Below are 23,109 nucleotides of genomic sequence, written 5' to 3'. Positions count from 1 at the left end.
AGAGCCATGAAGATGACAGAGTAGACGATTCAGGCTAAGAAAGAAATCATGAATTGTTACTATTATGCAAGAAGCCTAGAATTTCCAGACAGAAGATATACAAAAAGATTAAGAGTAAAAAATATACTTGCACAAGAAAAATTGTCAAAAGCTTCAAATGCAAACTTTCATTCATTAATACAACAGATTCATGAAAAACATTATATAGACGAAGAAACTTTGGGCCATTTGGAAAAAGAAGCAACTGAGGAAGTGTGAAAATATAAAGAAAAAATCTACAGATTTTTGAAAGATATAAAAAAGAAATGCAGATATGGGGAAGGAAAAGAAATCTGATATGGTGCAATGTTTATACAAAGGAAAAAGCCAAACTAATCAATGCAAAAAAAGCAGCTTCTAAGATATTGGAAGAGTAATAGAGGCAAAGGCACCCATATATGGAAAATTTCACAATACAAACATTAGATCACAAAGGGGGAATGTGGAACAGAGGATTAGTAAAGTAGAAGTTAAAAAAATAGCAGCTGAAGTTATGGAATACCTCCAAAGGGAAGGATTTAGTGTAGCAAGTCTAGCACAGGTTATGTCACAGCAAGATGGAGCTGCAAAAGGAAGGAGAAACAGGAGGAGCAGGAAATACCTGAAGAAGAAATATGGACATGGGAAAGAAAGAGAGATCTCATATAGTACAATATTTATGCAAAGAAGAAAGCAAAATTAATCAATAAGAAAGCAACACCAAAGATATTTGAAGAGAAACACAGGCAGATGTATATGGAAAATGTTACAATACAAAATATGAGAAAACAAAAGAGGAAAGTAGAAAAGAGGATTAGTAATGAGATGTTAAAGAAATAGAAATCAAAGTTATGGATTACTGGTGAAGTGAAGGATTTAGTGTAGAAAATCTAACACTGATAACATCACAGCATGACAGAACAATGATTCCCCAAATTAAGGAGAAACCAGTGGAGAGAAAAGCCTCTGATCAGTTGCCATATGAAGATGCTTTGGAGTCTTTGGTAGGAAATCACTACAAAAGTTCAGCTGGAGTTGCACAGCAAGGGAAGGAACAGGAAACTGTGGCAACTCCGACGCAGTCAATGTTGTGGAGTGATAGGTCGGTGACTTCCCATATGAAAGATCAACGGATGCCACAAGATGAAGATGATGAGAATATGGCACAGGAAGATGTTCTGGAACTTTCAGTGCAATGCCCACAGGAAAAAGAGAACAAAGAATGTGCCCTTAGTTTAGAAGAAAATGATCTAATGGGAGAGTTCCTTGATTTAATAGAGATGGATAGACATATTAAGAGCAATGAAAAAAAGCGACAGAAAGTTAATTAAGACCCAAAAAGTTAGAAGTTTGATAAAACAAACAAAGTAATCAAGACTGTTCACAGAAATTCATGTGATATAACAAAAGCAAATATGATATATTGCTGTGCAGCTAAATTAATAACGGATGAAGTCTTACCACAAAAATACAGGGCAGTAAGGAAAAGGAGGAGGAGAAATCAAGTACCATCAAGGAAGTATTGAATACAGAAAACTATAAAGCAATTAAGGCAAGAAGTCTCACTGTTAGAAGAGTACAAAAGAGGGAGCAGATCCACAAAAATACTCAAAGACAGATGTGATAAAAGCAACGCACAGTATCAGAACACACCTGGATCTCTTGTACACTATTGCAAATAATAAACTAAAGATATCAGCATAGGCAGAAAAATCGTAGAAGATATGCAGATAAATATAAAGGAAAAGTACAAAAAGTACAGTTTTGTACCTACCATAGATGTAGATGTCCGATAGGTATACATCTGCAGTCCTTACAAATGGGTTGTCCTGCCTCAGGCAGCCCTTCGGTCGGCCAGATTCCAAAGTCTGGGTCTGGCCTCGGCTGATGTCGCACTTTCCCCGACGTCAGAACGTCTGGGGTATAAAAGCATCAGCCGACGCCATCTTCCTCAGTTTTTCTTGCCCCAGATGCCAGGTGCCCTCTATGAAGGCTAAATTTGGAGAAAATGCCAAAAAATTGCAAGCATAATGCAAAAATATATACATATATATAAATATATTGATACAAACAAATACACCATAACAAATTCCCCCAGGAATACCACAGAGGGGAAGGTGGGAGGGTAAACCTGACTGCAGATGCATACCTATCGGACATCTACATTTATGGTAGGTACAAAACTGTACTATGTCCTTCAAGGATGCATCTGCAGTCATAACATATGGGTAGAATATCATAGCCAATCTGGGGGTGGAGGTACTAAGAAAATGATGGTGTAGTTAAGAGACCCTGCAGGACTGCAGTAGCAAAGCCTGCTCTGGATCTGGAGTATAAGGGTAAATTGCAATGCTTGGCAAAAGTATGCACGGAGCTCCATGTAGCAGCTTCTAAAATGTCCTTGGTAGCCACCCCTCTTAGGAAGGCTGTAGTGGTGGCTGTGGCTCTCGTGGAATGAGGCCTAATATTCACAGGAACAGTCTTTCCATGAAAGGAGTAGCAAAAGCGAATGCAATTTCCTATCCATTTTGAGATTGTCTGTTTGGAAATTGCTTTTCCTTGTGTCCCAGCAGCATATGCTACAAACAGTTGGTCAGTCTTTCTGTAACTTTTAGTTCTGTCCAAATAGTAGCGTAATTGTCTGTGGATATCCAGAGTGTGCAGAAGTTTCTCCCCTTTATTTTGTGGATTTGGGAAGAATGTAGGCAAATTAATTGCTTGGTTCAAGGATACTCTAGATACCACCTTTGGCATAAAGGTTGGATTGGTTCTTAATGAGACTCTGTCCTGATGAAAAATAAGAAATGGCTGCACTGCCATTAAAGCTTGTAACTCAGATACTCTTCTTGCTGAAGTTATGGCCAGAAGGAATGCAGTTTTCCAGGATAGAAACTGTGGATCTGCCGATGCTGCTGGTTCAAATGGAGGAAGTGTCAGTTTTTCCAGCACAAAGTTAAGGTCCCACGTAGGTAAAGGTGGTCTCCTTGGAGGATTGATGTTTTTGATTCCTCTGAGAAATTGTCTTAAGAGAGGATGCGAAAAGACAGGAGGATTTACATTGTATTCTGCTGAAATTGCTGAGGCATGTATTTTAATGGAAGAATAAGACAGGCCATTGTGGGAACAATTCTGCTAAGTATTCCAGTATATGTGACATGTTCATCACTGTCACATCAAGGCCTTTTGTTGTGTTCCAACTGAGACATCTTTTCCATTTTGCTGAGTATGCCTTCCTTGTGGAAGGGCGGCGAGCTTCCATAATAATGTCCTTTACCCTCTGGGATAAGCTGTCCTGGGAAGGAGTCATGGTATTCTCCAGGCAGTTAGCTGCAAGGTCTTTAGGTTGGGATGCAGGGTCTTGTAATTGTTCTGCGTCAGAAGAAGAGGCCATAATGGGAGAGGCCACGGTTTCGTCTGTGATAAGCTCTTCAGCAGTGGGTACCAATGCTGCCTTGGCCAGTCTGGAGCTATCAGAATCACTTTTGGCTGGTCTGCCCTGATCTTCAGTAAAACCTTGGACATTAATGGGATTGGTGGGAAAGCATAGACTTTTCGGGCTTTCCAGCTGAATGAGAGAGAGTCCACCTTCCATGCTTGTGGATGGTATGTCCTTGTGCAAAATTTCTTCAGTTGATGATTGTGGGGTGAGGCGAACAGATCTATCTCGGGCCTTCCCCATGCCTGTGTTATGAGTAAGATGATGTCTGGGTGCAGCATCCATTCGTGTGCATCCATGGTAGTTCTGCTTCAGCTGTCTGCCAGAGTATTGTCCTTCCCTGGCACGAACTGGGCCTGTAGTTGTATATTGTGTTTCAAACAAAGATCCCATAGATTCATAGCCAGTTTGCATAGAGGGTAGGAATGCGTGCCTCCTTGCTTGTTTATGTACCACATAACTGTGGTGTTGTCTGTCCTTATTAGCAGGTGGCCTTGTTGAAGGAAAGGTTTGAAAGCCTCGATTGCATGTATCACTGCCAGCATTTCCTTTTGGTTTATGTGCATTTGGCAGCTGCCCTTGAGACCATAGCCCTTGGATACATTTGTCCTCCATGTGTGCTCCCCAACCTCGGTCCGAAGCGTTCGTGGTGATGGTTTGGTTTGTTTTTGGTTTCAAGAAGGGCAACCCTCGGCTGGTCTGGCAGGCTAGAGCCCACCACAGGAATTCCTTCTGAAGGCAAGGTATGATTGGAATCAGAGTTTCTAAGCTGTGACTGTGCTGAGTCCATACACCCCTTAGGTACCATTGCAATCTTCTCATATGTAGTCTGGCTTGTGGGATTAGTATTATGCAGGATGCCATGAAACCCAGGGCCTGCAGGATTTTCCTTGCAGTTAGCCGAGTTTGTCTTGTCAGATTCTTGAAGTAATCTGAAAGTTGTTTCTGTTTTTCTTCTGTGAGAAAGGCCATTTGGGTGGTTGTATCCAGATCTGCACCCAAGAAGGTTATCCTTTGGGATGGCACCAGTCTTGATTTTTGGATGTTGACTGTGTATCCCAAGGCCTGTAGTAGCTGGATGGCATAGTCCAAGTTCTTTAACAACTTTGTCTTGCTGTCCGCTTGTATCAGGCAGTCGTTCAGATATGGGTAGATTTGAATCCCCTGAAGTCTGCAGTGTGCAATTACTGATGCCAGGCATTTCGTGAACACTCTGGACGCAGTAGATAAGCCAAAGGGCAATGCTGAGAATTGATAATGCTCTGATCCTGCAAGAAATCTGAGGTGTCTTCTGCAACTTTGTTGAATGGGGACATGCAGGTATGCCTCCTTGAGATCTAGAGTCACCAGCCAAGACTCCTTGCCCAGCATGGGAAGAAGCTGCTGTAGGGTCAGCATCTTGAATTTCGGCACAATGAGGTAAGTGTTCAGTGCGGACAGATCGAGAATAGGCCTCCATTGATTTTCTTTTCTTGGAACAAGGAATAGCCTTGAATAAAATCCTTGGCCTTGTTCTGATAGATGGAACCTTTTCTATGGCTTTCATTTGTAGTAATTTGGTGATTTGCTTCAAAGCCTCCGCCCTCTGATTTGGTGGCAGGTCTGGCATTCCTTGTCTTTTTGGCAATGTGTGGAAATGGAACCTGTATCCTTTGTCTATTATTTGTAGTGTCCATGAGTCCCTTGTAATGTAATGCCAATTTTCTGAAAATAAAGAAAGCTTTCCGCCCAATGGTGCTTCTAATTGAGCCCTGGTCGGCAGAGTCAGAAATAAGTCATTGTGTTTGTCCTGTTGTAGCAGTTGTTGTTGCTGTAGCTGCACTACCTCTCTGATTGGGTGGCTGCCACTGACGGCCTCTGTAGTGGCCTCTAGCTTGCCCCCTACCCCTGGTACACCTGTTCCTGCCTCTCTGTGATCTGTCGGAGTCTGGAAAGGACCAATTCTTACTAGGCCAACTTCTGCTGAATCTCGGTGGTTGTACCTGCAGAAAATCCTTGACTGTTTGCACAGATTTTGCCTTTTCTTCAAACTTCTTTAAGACCTCCTGGGCCGTGGAACCAAATAATTTTTGTTTTTCCATTGGAGCATCCAAGAGCTTAGTTTTAACATGGTCCGGTAGAGCTTGTTCCTTCAACGAGGCATGCCTTCGTATAACTGCCCCTGTCATTGCTGACCTACATGAAGCTTCCAGTGCATCATAGCCACATTGCAGAAAATGGTTGCTAACCTGCTGTGAGTTATGTACCAGATCCTGAAGAGATTTACGGTCAAGGGGCTCAGAGGAAGAAAGTTTCTTATACAATTCATCTAACAAATACTCTTGGTACTGAATCATATGGAATTGACAATTTAATGCCCTCATAGAAAGAGTTGCAGAAGTATAAACTTTTTACCCCATCTCTAAAGCTCTAGATTCCTTTCAGAAGGTAAAGGATTTTAGCAGTGGCAGCTGCAACCCCTTTAGAGCCCTGAGAAATGGTTTCTGGGTCTGCAGCATGGGCCTTGTACAGGTGAAAATGAGAATCCAGAACCCTGTAGTACCTATCAGGTATGGCAGGAGCTGGAGGGAGAGAATCAGGGGCTGTACTAGCATCAGAGTACACATCATCAATAACATTCAAAACAGGAGGTATAGCCAAAGGCCTATGCTGAGGTAAATGTAAAAAGGTTCTTAATCTTTTTCTGGAATCAGAAAATTCCTGGCCCTGCCATTGGAAATGCTCTCTCATGGAATGCAGTGTCTCACCAAAGGAAAACTCTTCAGGAGGAGAGGCAGAAGGAATGGATTCTTCAGCATCAGAATCCTCATAAGGTGAATAAGCCTCCTGCTGGTGCTCTGACAACACAGATTCAACCGTAGACTCATCTGAAGAGTGGGGGTCAGAGGGCTCAACCCTAGGCCTTTTGTCTGGAGGTGGAAGAGAGCCCCATGTCTGGGTGAGGTTGAGAACCTCTAATTAAGGAGATAAGGTCCTCTGCTAGGCTGAGAATTTGAGTGCTGGTAGAAGGCCTCTGAGAGGTAGACTTAGGAGGCAAAGCTTTGGCAAGTTTTGCAGCTTTAGCCCTAGAGAAAGCCTTAATGGACATGGATGCAGGGGGCCTGGCTGCACCACGTGCAGGAGTGGACTTGTCTAACGGTATGGTGTCAGACATTTCCTGGGCAGTAGTTTCAGAAGGAAGATCAGTAACCGACTCAGCCGGGGCCTCCAAGGCCAAGGTAGTCGGTTGTAAGGTTTCGGTAACAGGAAGCACCGAGGACTCGGTTTCAGCCAAAACCGAGACACTCGCGGTAGGCCTGACTGAGGTTTCAGCCGAAACCACGGGCGCGGTGTCGGTCCTTGTCCTTCCGCTTTTTAACTACATGTGAAGTCGGAGTCTCCGACGGCATTATATGCAAAAGTTAGCCCCAAAATATTCCTCAGCAAACTCCGACCGACGCCTAAGAGTCCGTCGGTTGAAGGAAGCACAGGCAGAGCAGGCTGAGACGCCGTGGTCTGGGCCTAAGCAAGGGAGACAGTAAGAGTGGAAATCCTTATGAGGTATTTGTTTCCCACAAGTTAAACAATTATTTACTTTATCTGACATCGGCTGAGGCAAGAAAGAGTCCCCAACGGGTACTTAGCTTTTGAAGTCTTCGGTAGCTGAATCAAAGGAGCTGGCCGACCGGCACTTGCGACAGCTTCTGCTTCGGCACCGCGCGGCAAGAAAGACTGAGGAAGATGGCATCGGCTGATGCTTTTATACCCCAGACGCTCTGACGTCGGGGAAAGTGCGACATCAGCCAAGGCCAGACCCAGACTTTGGAATCCGGCCGACCGAAGGGCTGCCTGAGGCAGGACAACCCATATGTTATGACTGCAGATGCATCCTTGAAGGACATCGACTAAAGACAGATGTGATAAAAGCAACGCATGTATCATCAGACACCACCTGATCTCTTACACTATTTAAAAAATAAACTAAAGATATCAGCATAGGCAGAAAAATCGTAGAAGATATGCAGATAAATATAAAGGAAAAGTACAAAACAAGCAATTTATTGATAACCCCAACAAGTTTGATAGAGAATTAGGAAACAATGCAAAAGGAATAGGACCACCACTAAAAACGAAGAAATCAACACATTTTTGGAGAAATATCTATGAAGATCCAGTGGATCATAACAAAGATCCTGAACAGATAGAAGAAGTAAAACAAGGAATAAGAAGTTCAAATGTACGGGATATGAAATGGAAAGCAAACTAAATTAAGAAAAGCTAACTGGAAAACCCCAGGCCCAGATGCAGTACATAAATTCTGGCTAAAAGTATTAACATCTTTACATAAAGATTTAACCATGAGTAAGAACTATTTATATGATCACCCCAAAAAGACACCAACCTGGTTAACAAGAGGAAAATAATATTCGTCCTTAAGAGTGAACCAGCAAGGTATCCTAAAAACTATAGACCAATAACTTGCCTTCCGACAATGTATAAACTATACACTGGAATTGATGCCGACAGAGTTTATAGTCATTTAGAAGAAATATCAACCATGGCAACAGAACAAAACGGTAACAAAACAAAGTCATATGGAGCAAAGCATCATTCGTTGTTAAATAAAATCATACTGGAGAATTGTAAAAATGGGAAGAATCTAAATATGTCATGTATAGACTACAACAAAAGCATCTGACAGCATCCCACATTCATTCAAGAGTGCTTACAATCTTATAAGACACACTCTACATTAATCTTTTGTCTTGTCGTTAATCCACTAATTTGTCTACTTAACAGATTAGGTCATGCTACAATTTGACTCCCAGAAAACAACAATGTGAAAAGATTTCTCATCTCCTTTTTGTGGATGACTTAAAACTACATCAGACGAGGAACTGAAAGCACAAATGCAAGTGGTCAAAACTTTCAAATATGATATAAGAATGTTATTTGGTCTTGATAAATGTGCAAAAGCAACCTTTAAAGTACAAAAGCTGCAGCACCAGGAAAATATCAGCCTGGGACAGGAATGTGATATAAAAGAACTTGAGCAGGAGGGAGTGTATAAATATCTGGGAACTGATGCAGAATCAACAAGAAAACATGGACAAATGTGAATAAAACTTAGTAAGGAAGGTTTCAGAAGACTAAACTAATATTGGAAACAGCCCTGACATCTAGGAACAAAGTCCAAACTATAAACCAGTGTATTCTTCCTGTACTAACTTACAGTTTTGGGGTGATTGACTAGCCCCAAAAGATACTTGATCAGAAGGAAAAGAAAACAAGAAATATGCTTCATGCCTATGAAATGATTTACAAAAAGTCATTGTATACCAAAATTATATATTCCCCATTCTGAAGGAGGTAAGGGCCTCCTCAAAATTGATTACATGTACAGATCTGCCATCATGCTGACCTCACAAGATCCAAACATAGTGAAATTTTTAAAACATGAGAACAAATCTAAGATGACTTCCCTGCTTAGTTTAGCAGAAGCATATTGGTGTCAAGTGGGAATGGAAATCAAACCAGAAGTAGAAAAAATATCAAGTAGCAAGTGAATGTGCCAAAAAACAAAATAAAGAATATAAGATGAAGGATCAGATGAGATGGCAAGAAATGTGGAAAATGCATATAGTTGAAAGCACAGCAAACTCCTGGAGCAACCTCGTGTCAATCAGGATCTAATGCAGGAATGGTTAAGGAGAGGCAAATTTAAATCAAAAGATAAAAGGTTAATATTGGTGGCCCAGGACAGTGGACTATGTAAACCAATGTGTACAAGTCCATTGAGCAGGTGGAAGAAACAGGCAAATGCAGGTTCTGTAAAACAGAACAAACACCCCGCACATCTTTTTGCTGGGTATGATACACTAATGGCAGAGGGCCTGTACACTGAAGGCATAAATAATGTGGCAAGACTGCTGCACTGAAGATTGTTCAAAGATTACAATACTGTACTAGCGGAGAAGCATTGGAAACATAAGCCACAAAGCACCATAGAGAATGATGAATTTTATATAGCAAAGGATCACCCATTACCAACATTTCAAATAACAGATGAGAGAAAAACAGATACAGTAGTCCATGAAAAGAAGACAAAAGTAGCACTGATCATTGAAATTGCTGCACTCAGTGATTAGCGTCTTACATACAAAGAGACACAAAGTTATAAAATAATAGGCTTTGCAGGCAGAAATAAGGGCAAATTGGAAGGATACTCACACAGCTCCAATAGTAGTAGGTGCAATGGATCTCATGAAAAAGAATTTGCAGTCATATACAGATATGCTACAGATACATGTACCTCCATATGAAATGCAGAAGGACTCACTTCTGGGCACAATGCAGGTGCTGCAATGAGCACTTTTGGTTAACATAAAAGATCAAAACAATACTAATGTCACAAACTTTAATCATACTTTGACTTATTAATAGGGTACATTCCTGTCATGGTATTAGAAATCCAAAAGATTTGGAGAAATTAAACAGGGAGACAAATGTTTTCCCAAAGGTATGGGAGTGCTGCTACTACAAGCTAACTCTACTTCTTTATCAGAATATTAAGAAGTAGAGTTTTTGGATGTTAAAATTACTAAAAATAATTTATCCACTGTGTCTACTACTTTGTATAAGAAAACTGTTAGAAAGAATAATGTTCTACACTATGGCAGTATGCATCCGAATCATACGCAATTTAATGTGTTGAAAGGACAGATATTTCGAACTATGAGACTTTTTAATGATGCTGATAGTCGCATTGTTGCATTACAAACACTTAAACAAGAATTTTTAGAAAGAGGCTATAGCAGTAAACATATTGACTCTCAAATAGCAGAAGGATGGCGGCACAAGTGCCAAACATACTTTCCCCCCCTCCCCACTATTAACAACAGGGATAATACCGGCAATATTTTCTTAAGTGACGCTTCCACTGATACCTCTAGGAATAAACTAAGGATGCCATTAACATTTGCCAGCAATGTGCATGTAGCATGTGATATTATTAAAAAGAATTGGGATATTCTGTTTACTGTACATGAGTTGAATGGGGTCATTGGCACACAGCCAGATTTTGCTTTTAGAAATAATAGATCACTTAAGAGTCAGCTTTGTTATTGATCCTTTAATACTAAATCAACTATAATATCTGATAGACTTGGTATATATATGTGTAGGAATTGTATGACCTGTACACATATACACATTGGTAATCATTTCACACATCCCATTTTGGGTTTTAAGATAGATGCTGCTTTTTATGCAGACTGTCGAATAAAAAATGTTGTCTATTTTTGCTATTGTACTACCTGCTTCTCATTTTACATGGGGAAAACGAACAGGGTGTTTAAGGATAGAATACTTGAACACCTTAGGGATATCAGGAATGTTAAAGAAACCTGCGCACTATCACTACATGTAGCTAAAGAGGGTAAAGAACATAAATTTAGTATTATGGTACTAGAGATTCTGCACAGTACCAAGAGAGGAAGTGACAAATAATAGAAAAGAATCTAGTTAACAGAAATGGATTTTGCGCTTTCAAGCTGATAAACCTCCTGGTTTAAACAACAGAGTTTCCCTGAAACCCTTCCTTAAAGCACGGCCATTAAAGCATTGATTTCTCTTTTAATATTTTATCATATATATTTCAATAGTCCATCTTTTATTATTATTTTTTACTATTGTATTCGTTACCATTTTTAAGTACACATTGTTCATCTAGTCTATTTTTATTTAATTTTTTAAAGATCTATATATTCTACAGATGTATTTTATCACATGACTTTTAGCTACGATGCACATTTCATCTGATTTTTGATTGGATGTTTTAGTGTTTGAAAATGTAACTGTTATTCTATCTTTGTTGGACTGATGAAGCGAATGTTATTCAGAGAAAGCGCTTACTTTACTACAATAAAGGACATATTGATTTTCACTGCTGTGTGGAACCAGATCATTTTTCTTTTTCTTGTATTCTGTGAACACTCTTGACACAGTAGGTAACTCAAAGGATAAAGCAAGTAAGCTGGATGTGAGATCCCAATGCACTGCATTTTAAAAATGGCCTGGGGCCCATGTGAATAGCTACAAGTACGTATGCATCCTTTGGATCCGGGGGTCACCATAAAGGTCTTGGGGAAAAGGAGGGCATGTAAGGTAAGCATTCCAAATTTTGTAACTTTTAGAAGTTTGTTTAGCCTTGATAGATCAAGGAAAAACCTCCAAATCCACCCCACCCACTTTTCTTAGCACTAACAAATGTCTTGAGTAAAAATTCCCTGCCCTCCACTTCCTTGGCACTTTCTCATTTGACTGTTAACTGCAGCAATTCTGCATGGGTGGTAGCACTCTGAATTTTGTGACAAATATGAACAGCCTGTGTCCCTGGGGTACCTTCTGTAATATCCACATGCCTCTTGCAATTGCTTTCTATAGACTTCCAAAAAAGGCAGATGTTCCAAATTCTGGAAAGAGTCCAGCAAGGATGTCAGACTAAAATATGGGATGTGATTTTGGTAGAGTTTGGGAGGGCACAGAGTGTTAGGTAGCCACTGCTGATCCAGTCTGAATTCTAGTGCTGTTAACTGCAGACTCCCTTTTTTGACTTTCCCATTTATGCTTCTGAAAGGCTTTGTCTCTGCCTACTTCCCTTTGGTTTGGTGTTGGTAAAAAGGCCAAATTTCATATGGATACTTCCTGTCATACTCGAGAATCAGTGAATGGAACAGCCTTTTCACAGGCTTCATAGTTTTTCTATTCTCCAGTTTCTTAAGTATCTCTTGAGCAGGTGTCAAAAAAGCAACTGTTTATCCACTCAAGCACTCAGGATTTGCATCTTATCTGGTACAGGCTGCACCTTCAGCCAAGTGGATCTCCTGATTACTGACAGCAGCCTTTGATTAATCTATAGCATCATAAAGACATTTAGTGGCATGTTTGCCAACCTGCATGGCTGTCTGTGCAGATTTTTTCAGGTCTTTCTGGGAGTTCTCAGTTAAAGCCATCATCTACTGGAGAATTTCTTAAATCATACACATTTGATAAATAATGTCTCTGAAGACAGCTACAGCATAGAACTTCTAACACAGAGGCTAAGTCTCCATTCTCTCAGTACTTGGGAAGAGTGTTTTTCGGAGGAACCACCTTTGACACCCTGGTATTACCTAAAGACACCACTGCAGGACATGCCACTGGATGTCTGTACAAGAACTTGAAAGAATCTTGGACTCTATCAAACAAGTCAGGTTTCCCAGGGTTGAGAGCTGAGTCTAGATCCAAGGATGCTGTATTAAAGGCATCGACAACTGCCTTAAAAACTGGAGGAACAGCATGAGGCTAAGAACTGTCCAGGCTCGAAAAGTCTATATATCCATTTTTGGTTGTCTGAGACCACCATATCTTTCTATTTGAAGTGATCCCTTATCAAAGATATGGCCTCTTCAAACGGGATGTCCTCTAGAGGAGCAGGACCAGAAGACAAGGTGCTCTCCTCATCTAATTTGCAAACGAAGGAGAAAAACACATGAGATCTGTAAGCTACCTCATTCTCCTCTCTGCTTCAGAGAAGTCTAACTATCCCTCAGGATAGGGTTGCTGCTGCTTTTGAGGTGGAGCAACCAATGAGGTGGATGGCTATTCTGGTCAAAGCTGAGCAGTTTGGAAAAAAGGAAAATGGTCATGGACTCATTTATTCCAGTTGACAAGGACAGTTTGGTTTGAGGGGCAGGTCCAAAAAGGCACCATGAAGTTGCATTACTGATGTTAGCAAAGATGGTAAAAATATGAATGTTCAGTTCTTAGCTGTCTAGGTCCTCAACATGACCGAAGGCTCCTACTCTGTACCTCAAACTAGCAGCAGAGTTTTAATCTTCTAGAACACAGATTCAGCCATCTTCTGTAATTAGGATAATGGGGACATTCTCCTCCCCTGACGTATGACATCAGGACTGGCAGCAGGTTAACTACTTCACACCTGGAGGACCTGCTACTGGCTGAATTCTAAATGGGCAATGCCAGAGGTCTTGCCATGAATAGGCTGAACAAATACCTCAGCAGAACTGCACCCTTCGGGTGAGTCATCAGATCCAGCAGCCTTCCAGGAAAGGGTTTCCAACTTATTTTGGGAAAGATGCACCTGAAGAACCTTTTCACTTCTTTCCCTGATTTTCTTAATAAAAAGTCTGCACAAATAACACATGTAGACACTTCCTGAGAAGACCACAAACAGAAAAGACACTGGGAAGGAAATATGATGCCCACATGCACGCATAGATTCTTTTTCAGAGGAAAGCATACCCACCTGGGACTAAACCTATGACTTACTACACCCACAATAGAACACACACACATGTACACATGCATACAAATACCAACTGTAAAAAAAAAAAAAAATAAAAAAGATTTCTCCAAAAAGGCACTTTTCTGTTCTGCTCTGGAAATTCTGAGCCAAACAAGTATAGAGAAAAGATTTTGTCACTACAATGTGTCACAGAACTGAATATGGAGCAAGCTGCCGCCTTCTTATACAAAGAATATGCTGATGCTCCTGGGAAGGATAAGCCAGCCCAGACTGCAAAGAGGGAAGGGTTCAGAACTCAGGAAGTCCTGCTAGATTTTGGACATCACCTAAAGGGAATTTCCCTACTTTCATGCTTGCAACAGTAATCAATACGAAAAACATCAAAGGCTAAAACAAATATTTATTCTCACCCTTCTTAATACGATTTCTAATTTTTTTTAGCTTACCCTTTCAAGGCAGACTGTGGGAAACAGGTAAGAATGAAGGAAAAGTGTGCAGTCAGTAGAACTGTCTAAAAGTGACAATATAGACTCACCTGTTCACGTGTTGCTAGTCCACTTCTTCCTGGAAAATGTTTGCTGCAGCCAATGGATTTGGGCAACTGTCTAGGTTTAACTGGTTCATTCTCTATTCCTCTGCACAGAGCATACAACCATGGTCTGCAAAAACAAACAAGAAAAAGGGTTTCACTGAAAAGTTACACAATAAGCTACACAAACTAGAGATTAAAGACTGAACAGGAATTTTGAATTCCTCTTTAAAAAACTTGCAGCTGAAAACTAAAATTGCATCTGAAATTACTCCATAGCTCTCATCCAATCAGGGACAAATCTCAATAGAATCAGGGAGAAATCCAGAAATAACTAGGGACAATGAGGGCCACTTTTAAAACACTAATACTATTAACTTGAAACTGAGAATAACGGAATGTGAATTAATACACATTTTCTAAAGTAAAAAAAAGTCTGTAACTTTAATTATGGTCATTATTTATTAAGTGTAATTCACCACCTTTTCTCCAAAAGTCACCAGTTATAGTAGGGATTAAGAGGGACACAGCTAAAAGTTGAGTGAAAATCAGGGACATCCCTGAAAACTAGGGACAGTTGAGAAATGACTGTCTATTGCTTTTTCTCTCATGAAAATGATGGAAAAAAGATATCTGTGTCATAGTACACATTTCTGTCAACAGTGGGATTAGCACAACTACAGTCATTGTTATACTTGTAAAAAGTAATACAAAGCAGCTACATTAGAAGTACTTCTTGTTTGCCAGCAATGCTAGAACAATAAGAGCTCTGTATAATGCCCATCTCACCTCTAGACTTGTCGGGTCTAATCCATTTTACTACATGCCCATTTTGGCTGGCACTCTCATTATGCCAAAAAAAAAATCAAGTTCTACTTGACAACTCAATCCACTTTCTATTTGTCTCGCTCCTTCTCACTTTTTACAGGTGATGTAGTATAACCAATAGCACCTGCAGTTAACTGGCAGTTTAAAAGAAACCAGTTATTCAGTGAATCATAATCATACTGCTGTTTATCTTGTTTATAGGATGTGGATAAAGACAAAGTGATATTAAAGGGGGACTTGACACCCTGCACAATAATTAAGAAGTGCACCTTGGGAGTAATGAGAAACACCCCTTACAGCAGCAGCACCCAATTGGCTGTCCCGGCTTCAAATATTCCTGTCTGTTTATAGTTAATATTTAAGTGACACAGGCAAATAAAGTGGCAGCAATAGCAGCTTTTATTCCACAATCTCTATAGCAACGGTAGGTTTTATTCCACAAACTCTACATCTGACCCACCTTCATTCAAAAAATTATTCTGAATTTATAAAAAGACTTCCGGTTGCTATAGCTGGTAACTATGCTGGACTTTAATGATCTAACTAGAGAATAGCAGCCACGTGGTTAACACACACTACAGGGCCTGTAAGTCTGTCAAGAGCATGTACTGTCAATGAACCATACAATCTCTCTGTGGCCAGCTTGGTAGACTTGGGCATCCTAAAGGAAATGTACCAATTGTCTCATCTTCTCAGACAATCAGTTAACCATTAATGAAATTAAAACAAAACAGTATGTATGCTTAGAAATACAACTTACTTCTACTTGGCAGGCACAATCTATAATAAGGTGAATTGAATACACACACACACTACATACCCTACATACCTCACACATATTTACCTATACATATGTATTTATCACATACACACACATTGCGTTATGCTGAGGAACTTGAAAGAAACCTTCCCAAATTCAAAGACCTCCAAAGCTACCTATCATTAACATTCCTCTTCAGCAATCACTAAAACACACACCAAAAGAAACATCTCACATAAGCCTATACCCAATGGTCCCCCACAAGCAAAGCCCATAAGGCAAGCAATTATAATACTCTTGTCATTGGGGACTCCATTGTGTGACAGAAAGATGTCCTACTCTCCAGGTTAGACACTGAGAAGATAACGGCTAGTTGCCTATCTGGAGCAAGGACCTGCAATACCATGCATGCTCTCAAGTCACTGCACCCTCAGTCCTAATATGATTATATTACAGTCCATGTGAGTGTGAATGACCTGAGATGTACTTCACTGGACTATATGAAAAGAGACATAATGGACCTCTCAGTATATGTGTCACAGACTGGTACGATCTTTGCATTGAGTAGCATTCTGCTTTCACCAAGGATGATTCCATATTACAAATGTAAAATGACTGATTTTAAAAGCTGGCTTAGTTTCTGGTGTCACTCCAGGGTGATCCAATATTTGTCAACATGGGACGACACTGTCAGACCACGTTGCTCTGCCAAGGATAGGTTACACCAGTCTTGCCTATGGTTTCAGATATTGGCTAAAATGTTATCCATATCCTTAGAGCCTTTTTTAGGCAATGCCTAAAAGACAAAACTACCAACATAGTGAAAAAGTCTCCAAGTAATGTTAAGGTGTTACTGCTCAATGCTGGGAGTCTAAACCAAATAACTCCACACCCTTTCAAGCCCTCCTTACTCTGTAGAACGTAGATGTCTGTGCTGTGACTGAGGCTTGGTTTAAAGCTGTAGAATGTACTCTGACAGTACAAGGCTACAGTGCCTTCCACACATTTAGACCAACAACAGAACAGACTTGAGACCAAAGATAGAAGTCTCTCTCTACGTAGCAATTATCATACCTCCAGGTTGGTTAAACAGGATAATACCACGGAGCTCATCCACATGCAAGTCACCATAGATAAGGTCCCTCACCATATCATGGCTACAGTTTAGCATCTATGCCTCTAGATTCTCGTGACTCTTACCAAAACCTACTAGAGGCACTCACCATCCAAACAAACACCCTATTCATGGGTGATTTTGCCCCTCTATAGAATGGGAAAAGTACAGTCGTGTACACTTACCATAAATGTAGATGTTCGTGTGTATTCACTGTTGCAACCATTACATTTGGGTAATCTGCTGGCAGGTTGCCCTCAGTCGGCCTGATTAACAAAGTCTTGGGTCCTGTGTTGGTTGCTGTCCCTTCTTCCATGACGTCAGGTCGTCAGGGGTATAAAACATGCAGCCGACACCATTACATCAGTTTTTCTTGTCCCAGATGTCAGGTGTCCCCCAATGGGGAGCAATATATATATATATATATATATATATATATATATATATATATATATATATATAAATATATAAGTTTAAAACACAAAAAAAATACCTCCAAACAAAAGCAAATACACCCAAAAAGGCTTTTAAGCATAGTAAAAGAAAGGAGAGGTATAGTAAGAGAAAAAAAGGCCTGGAGGGTGGGTAACCAGGACTGCAACAGTGAATACACTCAAACATCTACATTTATGGTAAGTGTACACAACTGTACTATGTTCTTCGTGTTTCACTGTTGCAGTCATTACATTTGGGTAGAATCCCAAAGCTATGGTTGGGAGGATGGATTTATACAGCATTAGGAGCAGCTATAAGGCCCTGCAGGACAGCAGTGGCAAAGCCAGCTCTGGATTTAGAGAACAGAGGTAAATGGTAATGTTTGGTGAATGTATGAACTGAGCTCCAGGTAGCAGCTTCTAGAATGTCTCTGGTAGGAACCCTCTGAGAAAGGCTGCAGAAGTAGATGCAGCCCTGGTGGAATGAGACCTGATCCCCTTGGGGATAGGTTTACCATGGTGCATATAGCAGAAATGAATACAATGGCTTATCCATTTGGAAATAGTCTCCTTTGAAATAGCTTTTCCCTCTGCCCCTGCAACAAATGCCACCAATAGTTGCTCACATTTTCTTAGAGATTTTGTCCTGTTTGAGTAGAATCTAAGTTGTCTGTGTACATCCAATGAATGTGGAATCCACAAACCCTTGTTCTGTGGATTGGGGAAGAAAGTTGGCAGATAAATGGTCAGATTAAGAGCCACACTGGATATACCACCTTAGGCATGAAAGATGAATTGGTCCTGAGAGCCACCCTGTCTGGATAAAAAATAATGAAAGGCTCCACTGCCATAACAGCCTGTAATTCTGAAATCCTTCTAGCTGAAGTGACTGCTAAAAGGAAAGCTGTTTTCCATGAGAGAAATTTTAGGTCTGCAGTAGCAGGTGGCTCAGAAGGAGGTAGAGTGAGTTTTTCCAAAACAAAATTGAGGTCCCATGCAGGAGTTGGTGCTCTCCTGGGAGGTCTTAAATTTTTAGCCCCTCTGAGATACTGCTTTAGCAGAGGATGAGAGAAGAGGGGAGGTTCTGTGTTGTAATGAGATGAAATGGCAGAGGCATGGATTTTTATAGAGGAAAAAGATAGGCCCTTGTGAAGCATCTCAGTTTAGTATTGTAGAATCTGAGGAATATTGGGCATTGCTGTGCTTATTCCCTGTGACTGGTTCCAGGCACAGAATCTTTTCCATTTGTCAGCATAAGATTTTCTAGTACTAGGCCTTCTAGCCTACAAAATGGCATCCATCACTGGTTTCCTGAGGGATGCCAGGGGTGAAATTAGTTGATTAGCCATGCTGCAAGATTCAAAGTTTGCAGCTGAGTGTGCAGAATTTGGTAGTTCTGCTGAGACAGTAGGTAAGGTGTCTGAGGCAGGTGCCACAGAGGAAGGTGCGACACATTGCACAGGAGTGGGTACCAGTGTTGGCGTGGCCAGTCTGGAGCAATCAGAATCATTTTTGGTTTGTCCTGTTTGACTTTTAGTAGAACTTTGGAGAGCAGAGGCAGAGGGGGAAGAGACATAGACTGATAGTTTTTTCCAGCTGAATGACAGAGCATCCACTTTTCAAGCTTTTTTGTGATGAATTCTTGTGCAGAATTTGTCCAACTGATAGTTCTGGGGTGAGGCAAAAAGATCTATATCTGCATTCCCCCATTTGCGTGTCAACATGTTGAAAACTTGTGGTTCCAATTTCCATTTGTGTGGGTTCATCAGATTTCTGCTTAGTTCGTCTGCGAGAGTATTTAGCTTTCCTGGCAGGAATTGAGCTTGTAGTTGCACTTGATAGGTCAAGGTCGTGTTCCACAATGCCATGGCTAGTCTGCAAAGGGGGTAGGAATGTGTACCCCCCTGCTTGTTTATGTACCACATAACTGTGGTGTTGTCTGTCTTTATCATTAGTTGTCCTGGATGAAGGCAGTCCTTGAAGGCTGTCAGAGCATTCTATACAGCTAGTATCTCTTTCTGACTGATATGTAGGTGCATTTGATTTGGGCTCCATTTGCCCTGAATGCACTTCCCTGCCAGATGAGCCCCCCAAGCATAGTATGATGCATCTGTTGTTAGAGTCTGGTGGCAGAGGGTGGAGTGAATGGTAGTCCCTTGTTTTGGTGGCAGGCCTCTTCCCCACCATAGAAACTCTAGTTGCAGGCAAGGTATAATAGGAATCATTGCTTCCAGGCTGTGACAATGTTGACTCCATAAACTTAAGTACCACTGAAGTTTCTTCATATGCAGTCTTGTATATGGAATTAAAAGAATGCAGGTGGCCATGAACCCCAAGGCCTGCATAATTTGTCTTGCAGATAGCTGGGTTTTTGTGGCGACCTGTTTGAAGTAAGTCATCAAATGAATTTGCTTTTCTGGCTTAAGGTAAGTTTATCTGGGCAGTTGCATTCAAGCTTACACCCCGGAATTTCATTTTTTGAGAGGGTACCAATTGTGATTTATTTTCGTTTATGGTGCACCCTACACAAGTTAGAACCCTTTTTACAAATGCCAGATGCTTTAGAAGAATGTCCTTGTTTTGTGCCTGAATTAGACAATCATCCAGGTATGGATATATTTGAATATTTCTTTGCATGCAAAATGCAATTACTGGTGCCAGACACTTTGTGAAGACCCTGGGCGCAGTAGATAAGCCAAAGGGCAGTGCAGAGAACTGGTAATGCAAGTAGCTTGCTTTGAAGCGGCGGTATCTTCTGCAAGATTCCCTGATTGGGATATGCAGGTAAGCCTCTTTTAAGTCTAGAGTTACCAACCAGGCATCTTTGCCTAGCATAGGTAGTAACTGTTGAAGAGTCAGCATCTTGAATTTTGGAATGTCCAGAAATGTGTTTAGAGTGGATAAGTCCAGAACTGGATGCCATGATTTGTCTTTTCTGGGAACTAGGAAAAGTCTGGAATAGAAAACTTGTCCCTTTTCCTCTTCTGGTACTGGTTGAATAGCCCCTATGTTCATGAGGGACAGAACTTGTTTCTGGGCCTCTGCCCACTGATTTGGGGGCAGATCTGGCCATCTGTTTGGGATTGGCAACGTGTGGAAGTGAAATCTGTATCCCTGGGATACTATATTTAAAACCCATTTGTCCTGGGTAATAAGTTGCCAGTTCTGTGCATGAAGTGCTAGTTTTCCCCCCAAAGGGGCGGCTAAGAGGTAAGTGCTTGGTGATTGTAGAAGGACGTCATTGAGACTGCTTACCATAGGAAGGTATCTTGTTGCCTACAGATTTGGAGGTGGAAGCACCCCATTGTTTTGTTCTAAAAGTTCCTTGTGACTGAAACCTGGAGCCTTTGGAATGTCTTGATTTGACTTGAGCGGCTCTCGAGGGGACTGGAAAGGACCAGTTCTTAGTAGGCCAGTACCTACTAAATCTTGGAGGTTGCACTTGTAAGAAATCTTTCACAGTTTGCATAGATTTAGCTTCATCTTCCATCTTTTTAACACTTCTTCAGCCTTATTACCAAAGAGACGGTCCTGTTGTAAAGAAGCATCCAACAATTTTGCTTTAACATGGTCAGGCAGAGTTTGCTCTTTGAGCCAAGCATGCCTTCTTAGCACAGATCCAGTTACAGCAGCCCTGCAAGAGGCCTCCAAGGAATCAAAACCACATTGCAAAGTATGTTTTCCAACTTGTTCAGCTGAATGCAATAAATCCTGCAATTCTTTATTTTCCACACAGTCAGAGATTAACATAATTTTCTGTTTAAGTAGTCCCATGATATGCTGCTGATATTTAAGCATATGAAATTGACAGTTTAAAGCCCCGACTGCTAAGGTTGCAGATGTGTAAACCTTCTTACCCCATCTATCCAGTGCCCTGGAGTCTCTATCAGAAGGGGTAGGATTTTTGGCAGTAGAGACCTTAATGCCCTTGGGACCCTGAGAAATGGTTTCAGGATCAGCAATAGGGTTTTTGAAAAGGAATTTGTGGGAGTCAGGAACCCTGTAGTATCTGTCTGGCTTACAAGGAGCCAGAGGCAGAGAATCAGGAGTCATACTAGATTCTGAAAATACATCACCAACAATGTCTAGAACAGGAGGTATAGCCAAAGGCCTATGCTGAGGAAGTAGAAGAAAATCCCTAAGTCTCTTTTTAGATTCAGAGAAATCCTGACTTTTACAGTGGAAATGTTCCCTTAAGGCAAGTAAAGTTTCCCCAAAAGAAAAATCCTCAGGGGGAGAGGCAGAAGGGATGGAATCCTCTGCATCAGAGTCCTCATAAGTAGGAATAGACAAATCCTGTTCATTAGAAGAGTCAGAAGAAAGAGAATCCTGTTCAGAAGATTCATAATCAACGTCTTGTCTAGGCCTCTTAGAAGGAGGGGGTTGGCTACCCCTGATCAGAGTAATTAAATCTTCAGCCATTTTGATCATTTGTTTTTTAGGCATAGGGGCCTGCACATGTGGCCCAGGCGTCAGTTTTTTAGACAAATTAAGATTTTGGCCCTAGTTTTGAAGATGGCGTCGGTCTAATATACAAATCTGTAGACCTGAAAACACCCTCAGAAGCCGGTGCCTGCACAGCGGAGACATCTGCGGGTTCCATAACTGAAGCATCTCCCGGCATACCAGACTCCAAATAGGTCTCACTAGAGGCCTACGAATCAGAAGTAGTGGGTATCAGGGGCTGCAAAAGCGCCTCACTGAGCACCAGTGACTGGCTTAGGAGAAGCGTTGTCGGTTTTGGACCTCGACGGTCTGTCTCTGTCTTTTTCTTTGCGTTTTTTAGGTATTCCGGTAGTCGGATTGCTAACCGATGACATTTCTGGATAGTTAAATCTTGAGCCAAAATATTCAGAAGCAAAAATATACCGACGTTTAATCGTGCGTTGATTAAATTTAGCACAAAACCGACAACAAGGCACATTGTAGTCAGGGCCTAGCCAAGGAATACAGTACAAATGAAAATCCTTATGAGGTATTTGCTTCTGACAAGTAATGCAATTATTAACTTTTACTGACATCGGTAAGGAGCAAGAAAAAGTTTCCCCAACGGGGTACTTAGCTTTTAGTTGAAGACTTCGGTTCTGAAACTCGAAAATGAAAATTTCAGGAGTCGGCCGACCGGCACTTGCAAACTGCTTTTGCTTCGGGCACCATGTATCAAGAAAGACTTATGTAATGGCATTGGCTGTATGTTTTATACCCCCTGACGACCTGACGTCATGGAAGAAGGGACAGCAACCGACGCAGAATCCAAGACTTTGTTAATCAGGCCGACTGAGGGCAACCTGCCAGCAGATTACCCAAATGTAATAATTGCAACAGTGAAACACAAAGAACATCTTGCATTGCCTCAAACTCACAGGCACAATGCTTCTTGGCTTTAACACAAACACCTTATTTTAAGGCAAACCCCCTATTAAGTGACACTGTAAAAATTTAAGGATTACCATAACCTCAAAGCCACAGTTACCTATGAAGAATCTCTATTCAAACATGTGAATGGCTGCATAGAGGCTGCTGTAACTATCAGAAATAAAACCAAAATAAACACTAAAAACAAACACTAGTGGCAGAATCCTCACCTAAACAGAGCATATAATAAAAGAAAAAAAAACTCATGGCCAAAATCAGGAAGAGTAACTCCATTAAAGACAAGTACTCTCTTATACAACTAAACAAGAAACTAAGAGGTCTAATTA

General features: G+C 41.0%; 1 protein-coding gene across 1 annotated transcript in view; it reads right to left on the bottom strand.

The window, feature by feature from the left end:
- The window catches only part of POLH (DNA polymerase eta), a 650,423-nt gene that overhangs the window by 225,941 nt on the left and 401,373 nt on the right, over positions 1-23,109 (bottom strand). The window contains exon 7 of the mRNA XM_044060378.1: positions 14,278-14,401. Coding sequence (XP_043916313.1) covers positions 14,278-14,401 — 124 coding nt within the window. The remainder of the gene's footprint in view (positions 1-14,277; positions 14,402-23,109) is intronic.

Source organism: Protopterus annectens, chromosome 1.part0 (genome assembly GCF_019279795.1).
Source record: "Protopterus annectens isolate FY-2018-M chromosome 1.part0, PAN1.0, whole genome shotgun sequence".
NCBI classification, from domain to species: Eukaryota; Metazoa; Chordata; order Ceratodontiformes; family Protopteridae; genus Protopterus; species Protopterus annectens.
The sequence above is the reverse complement of the archived record's forward strand: the minus strand, read 5'-3'. Positions and strand labels throughout refer to the sequence as shown.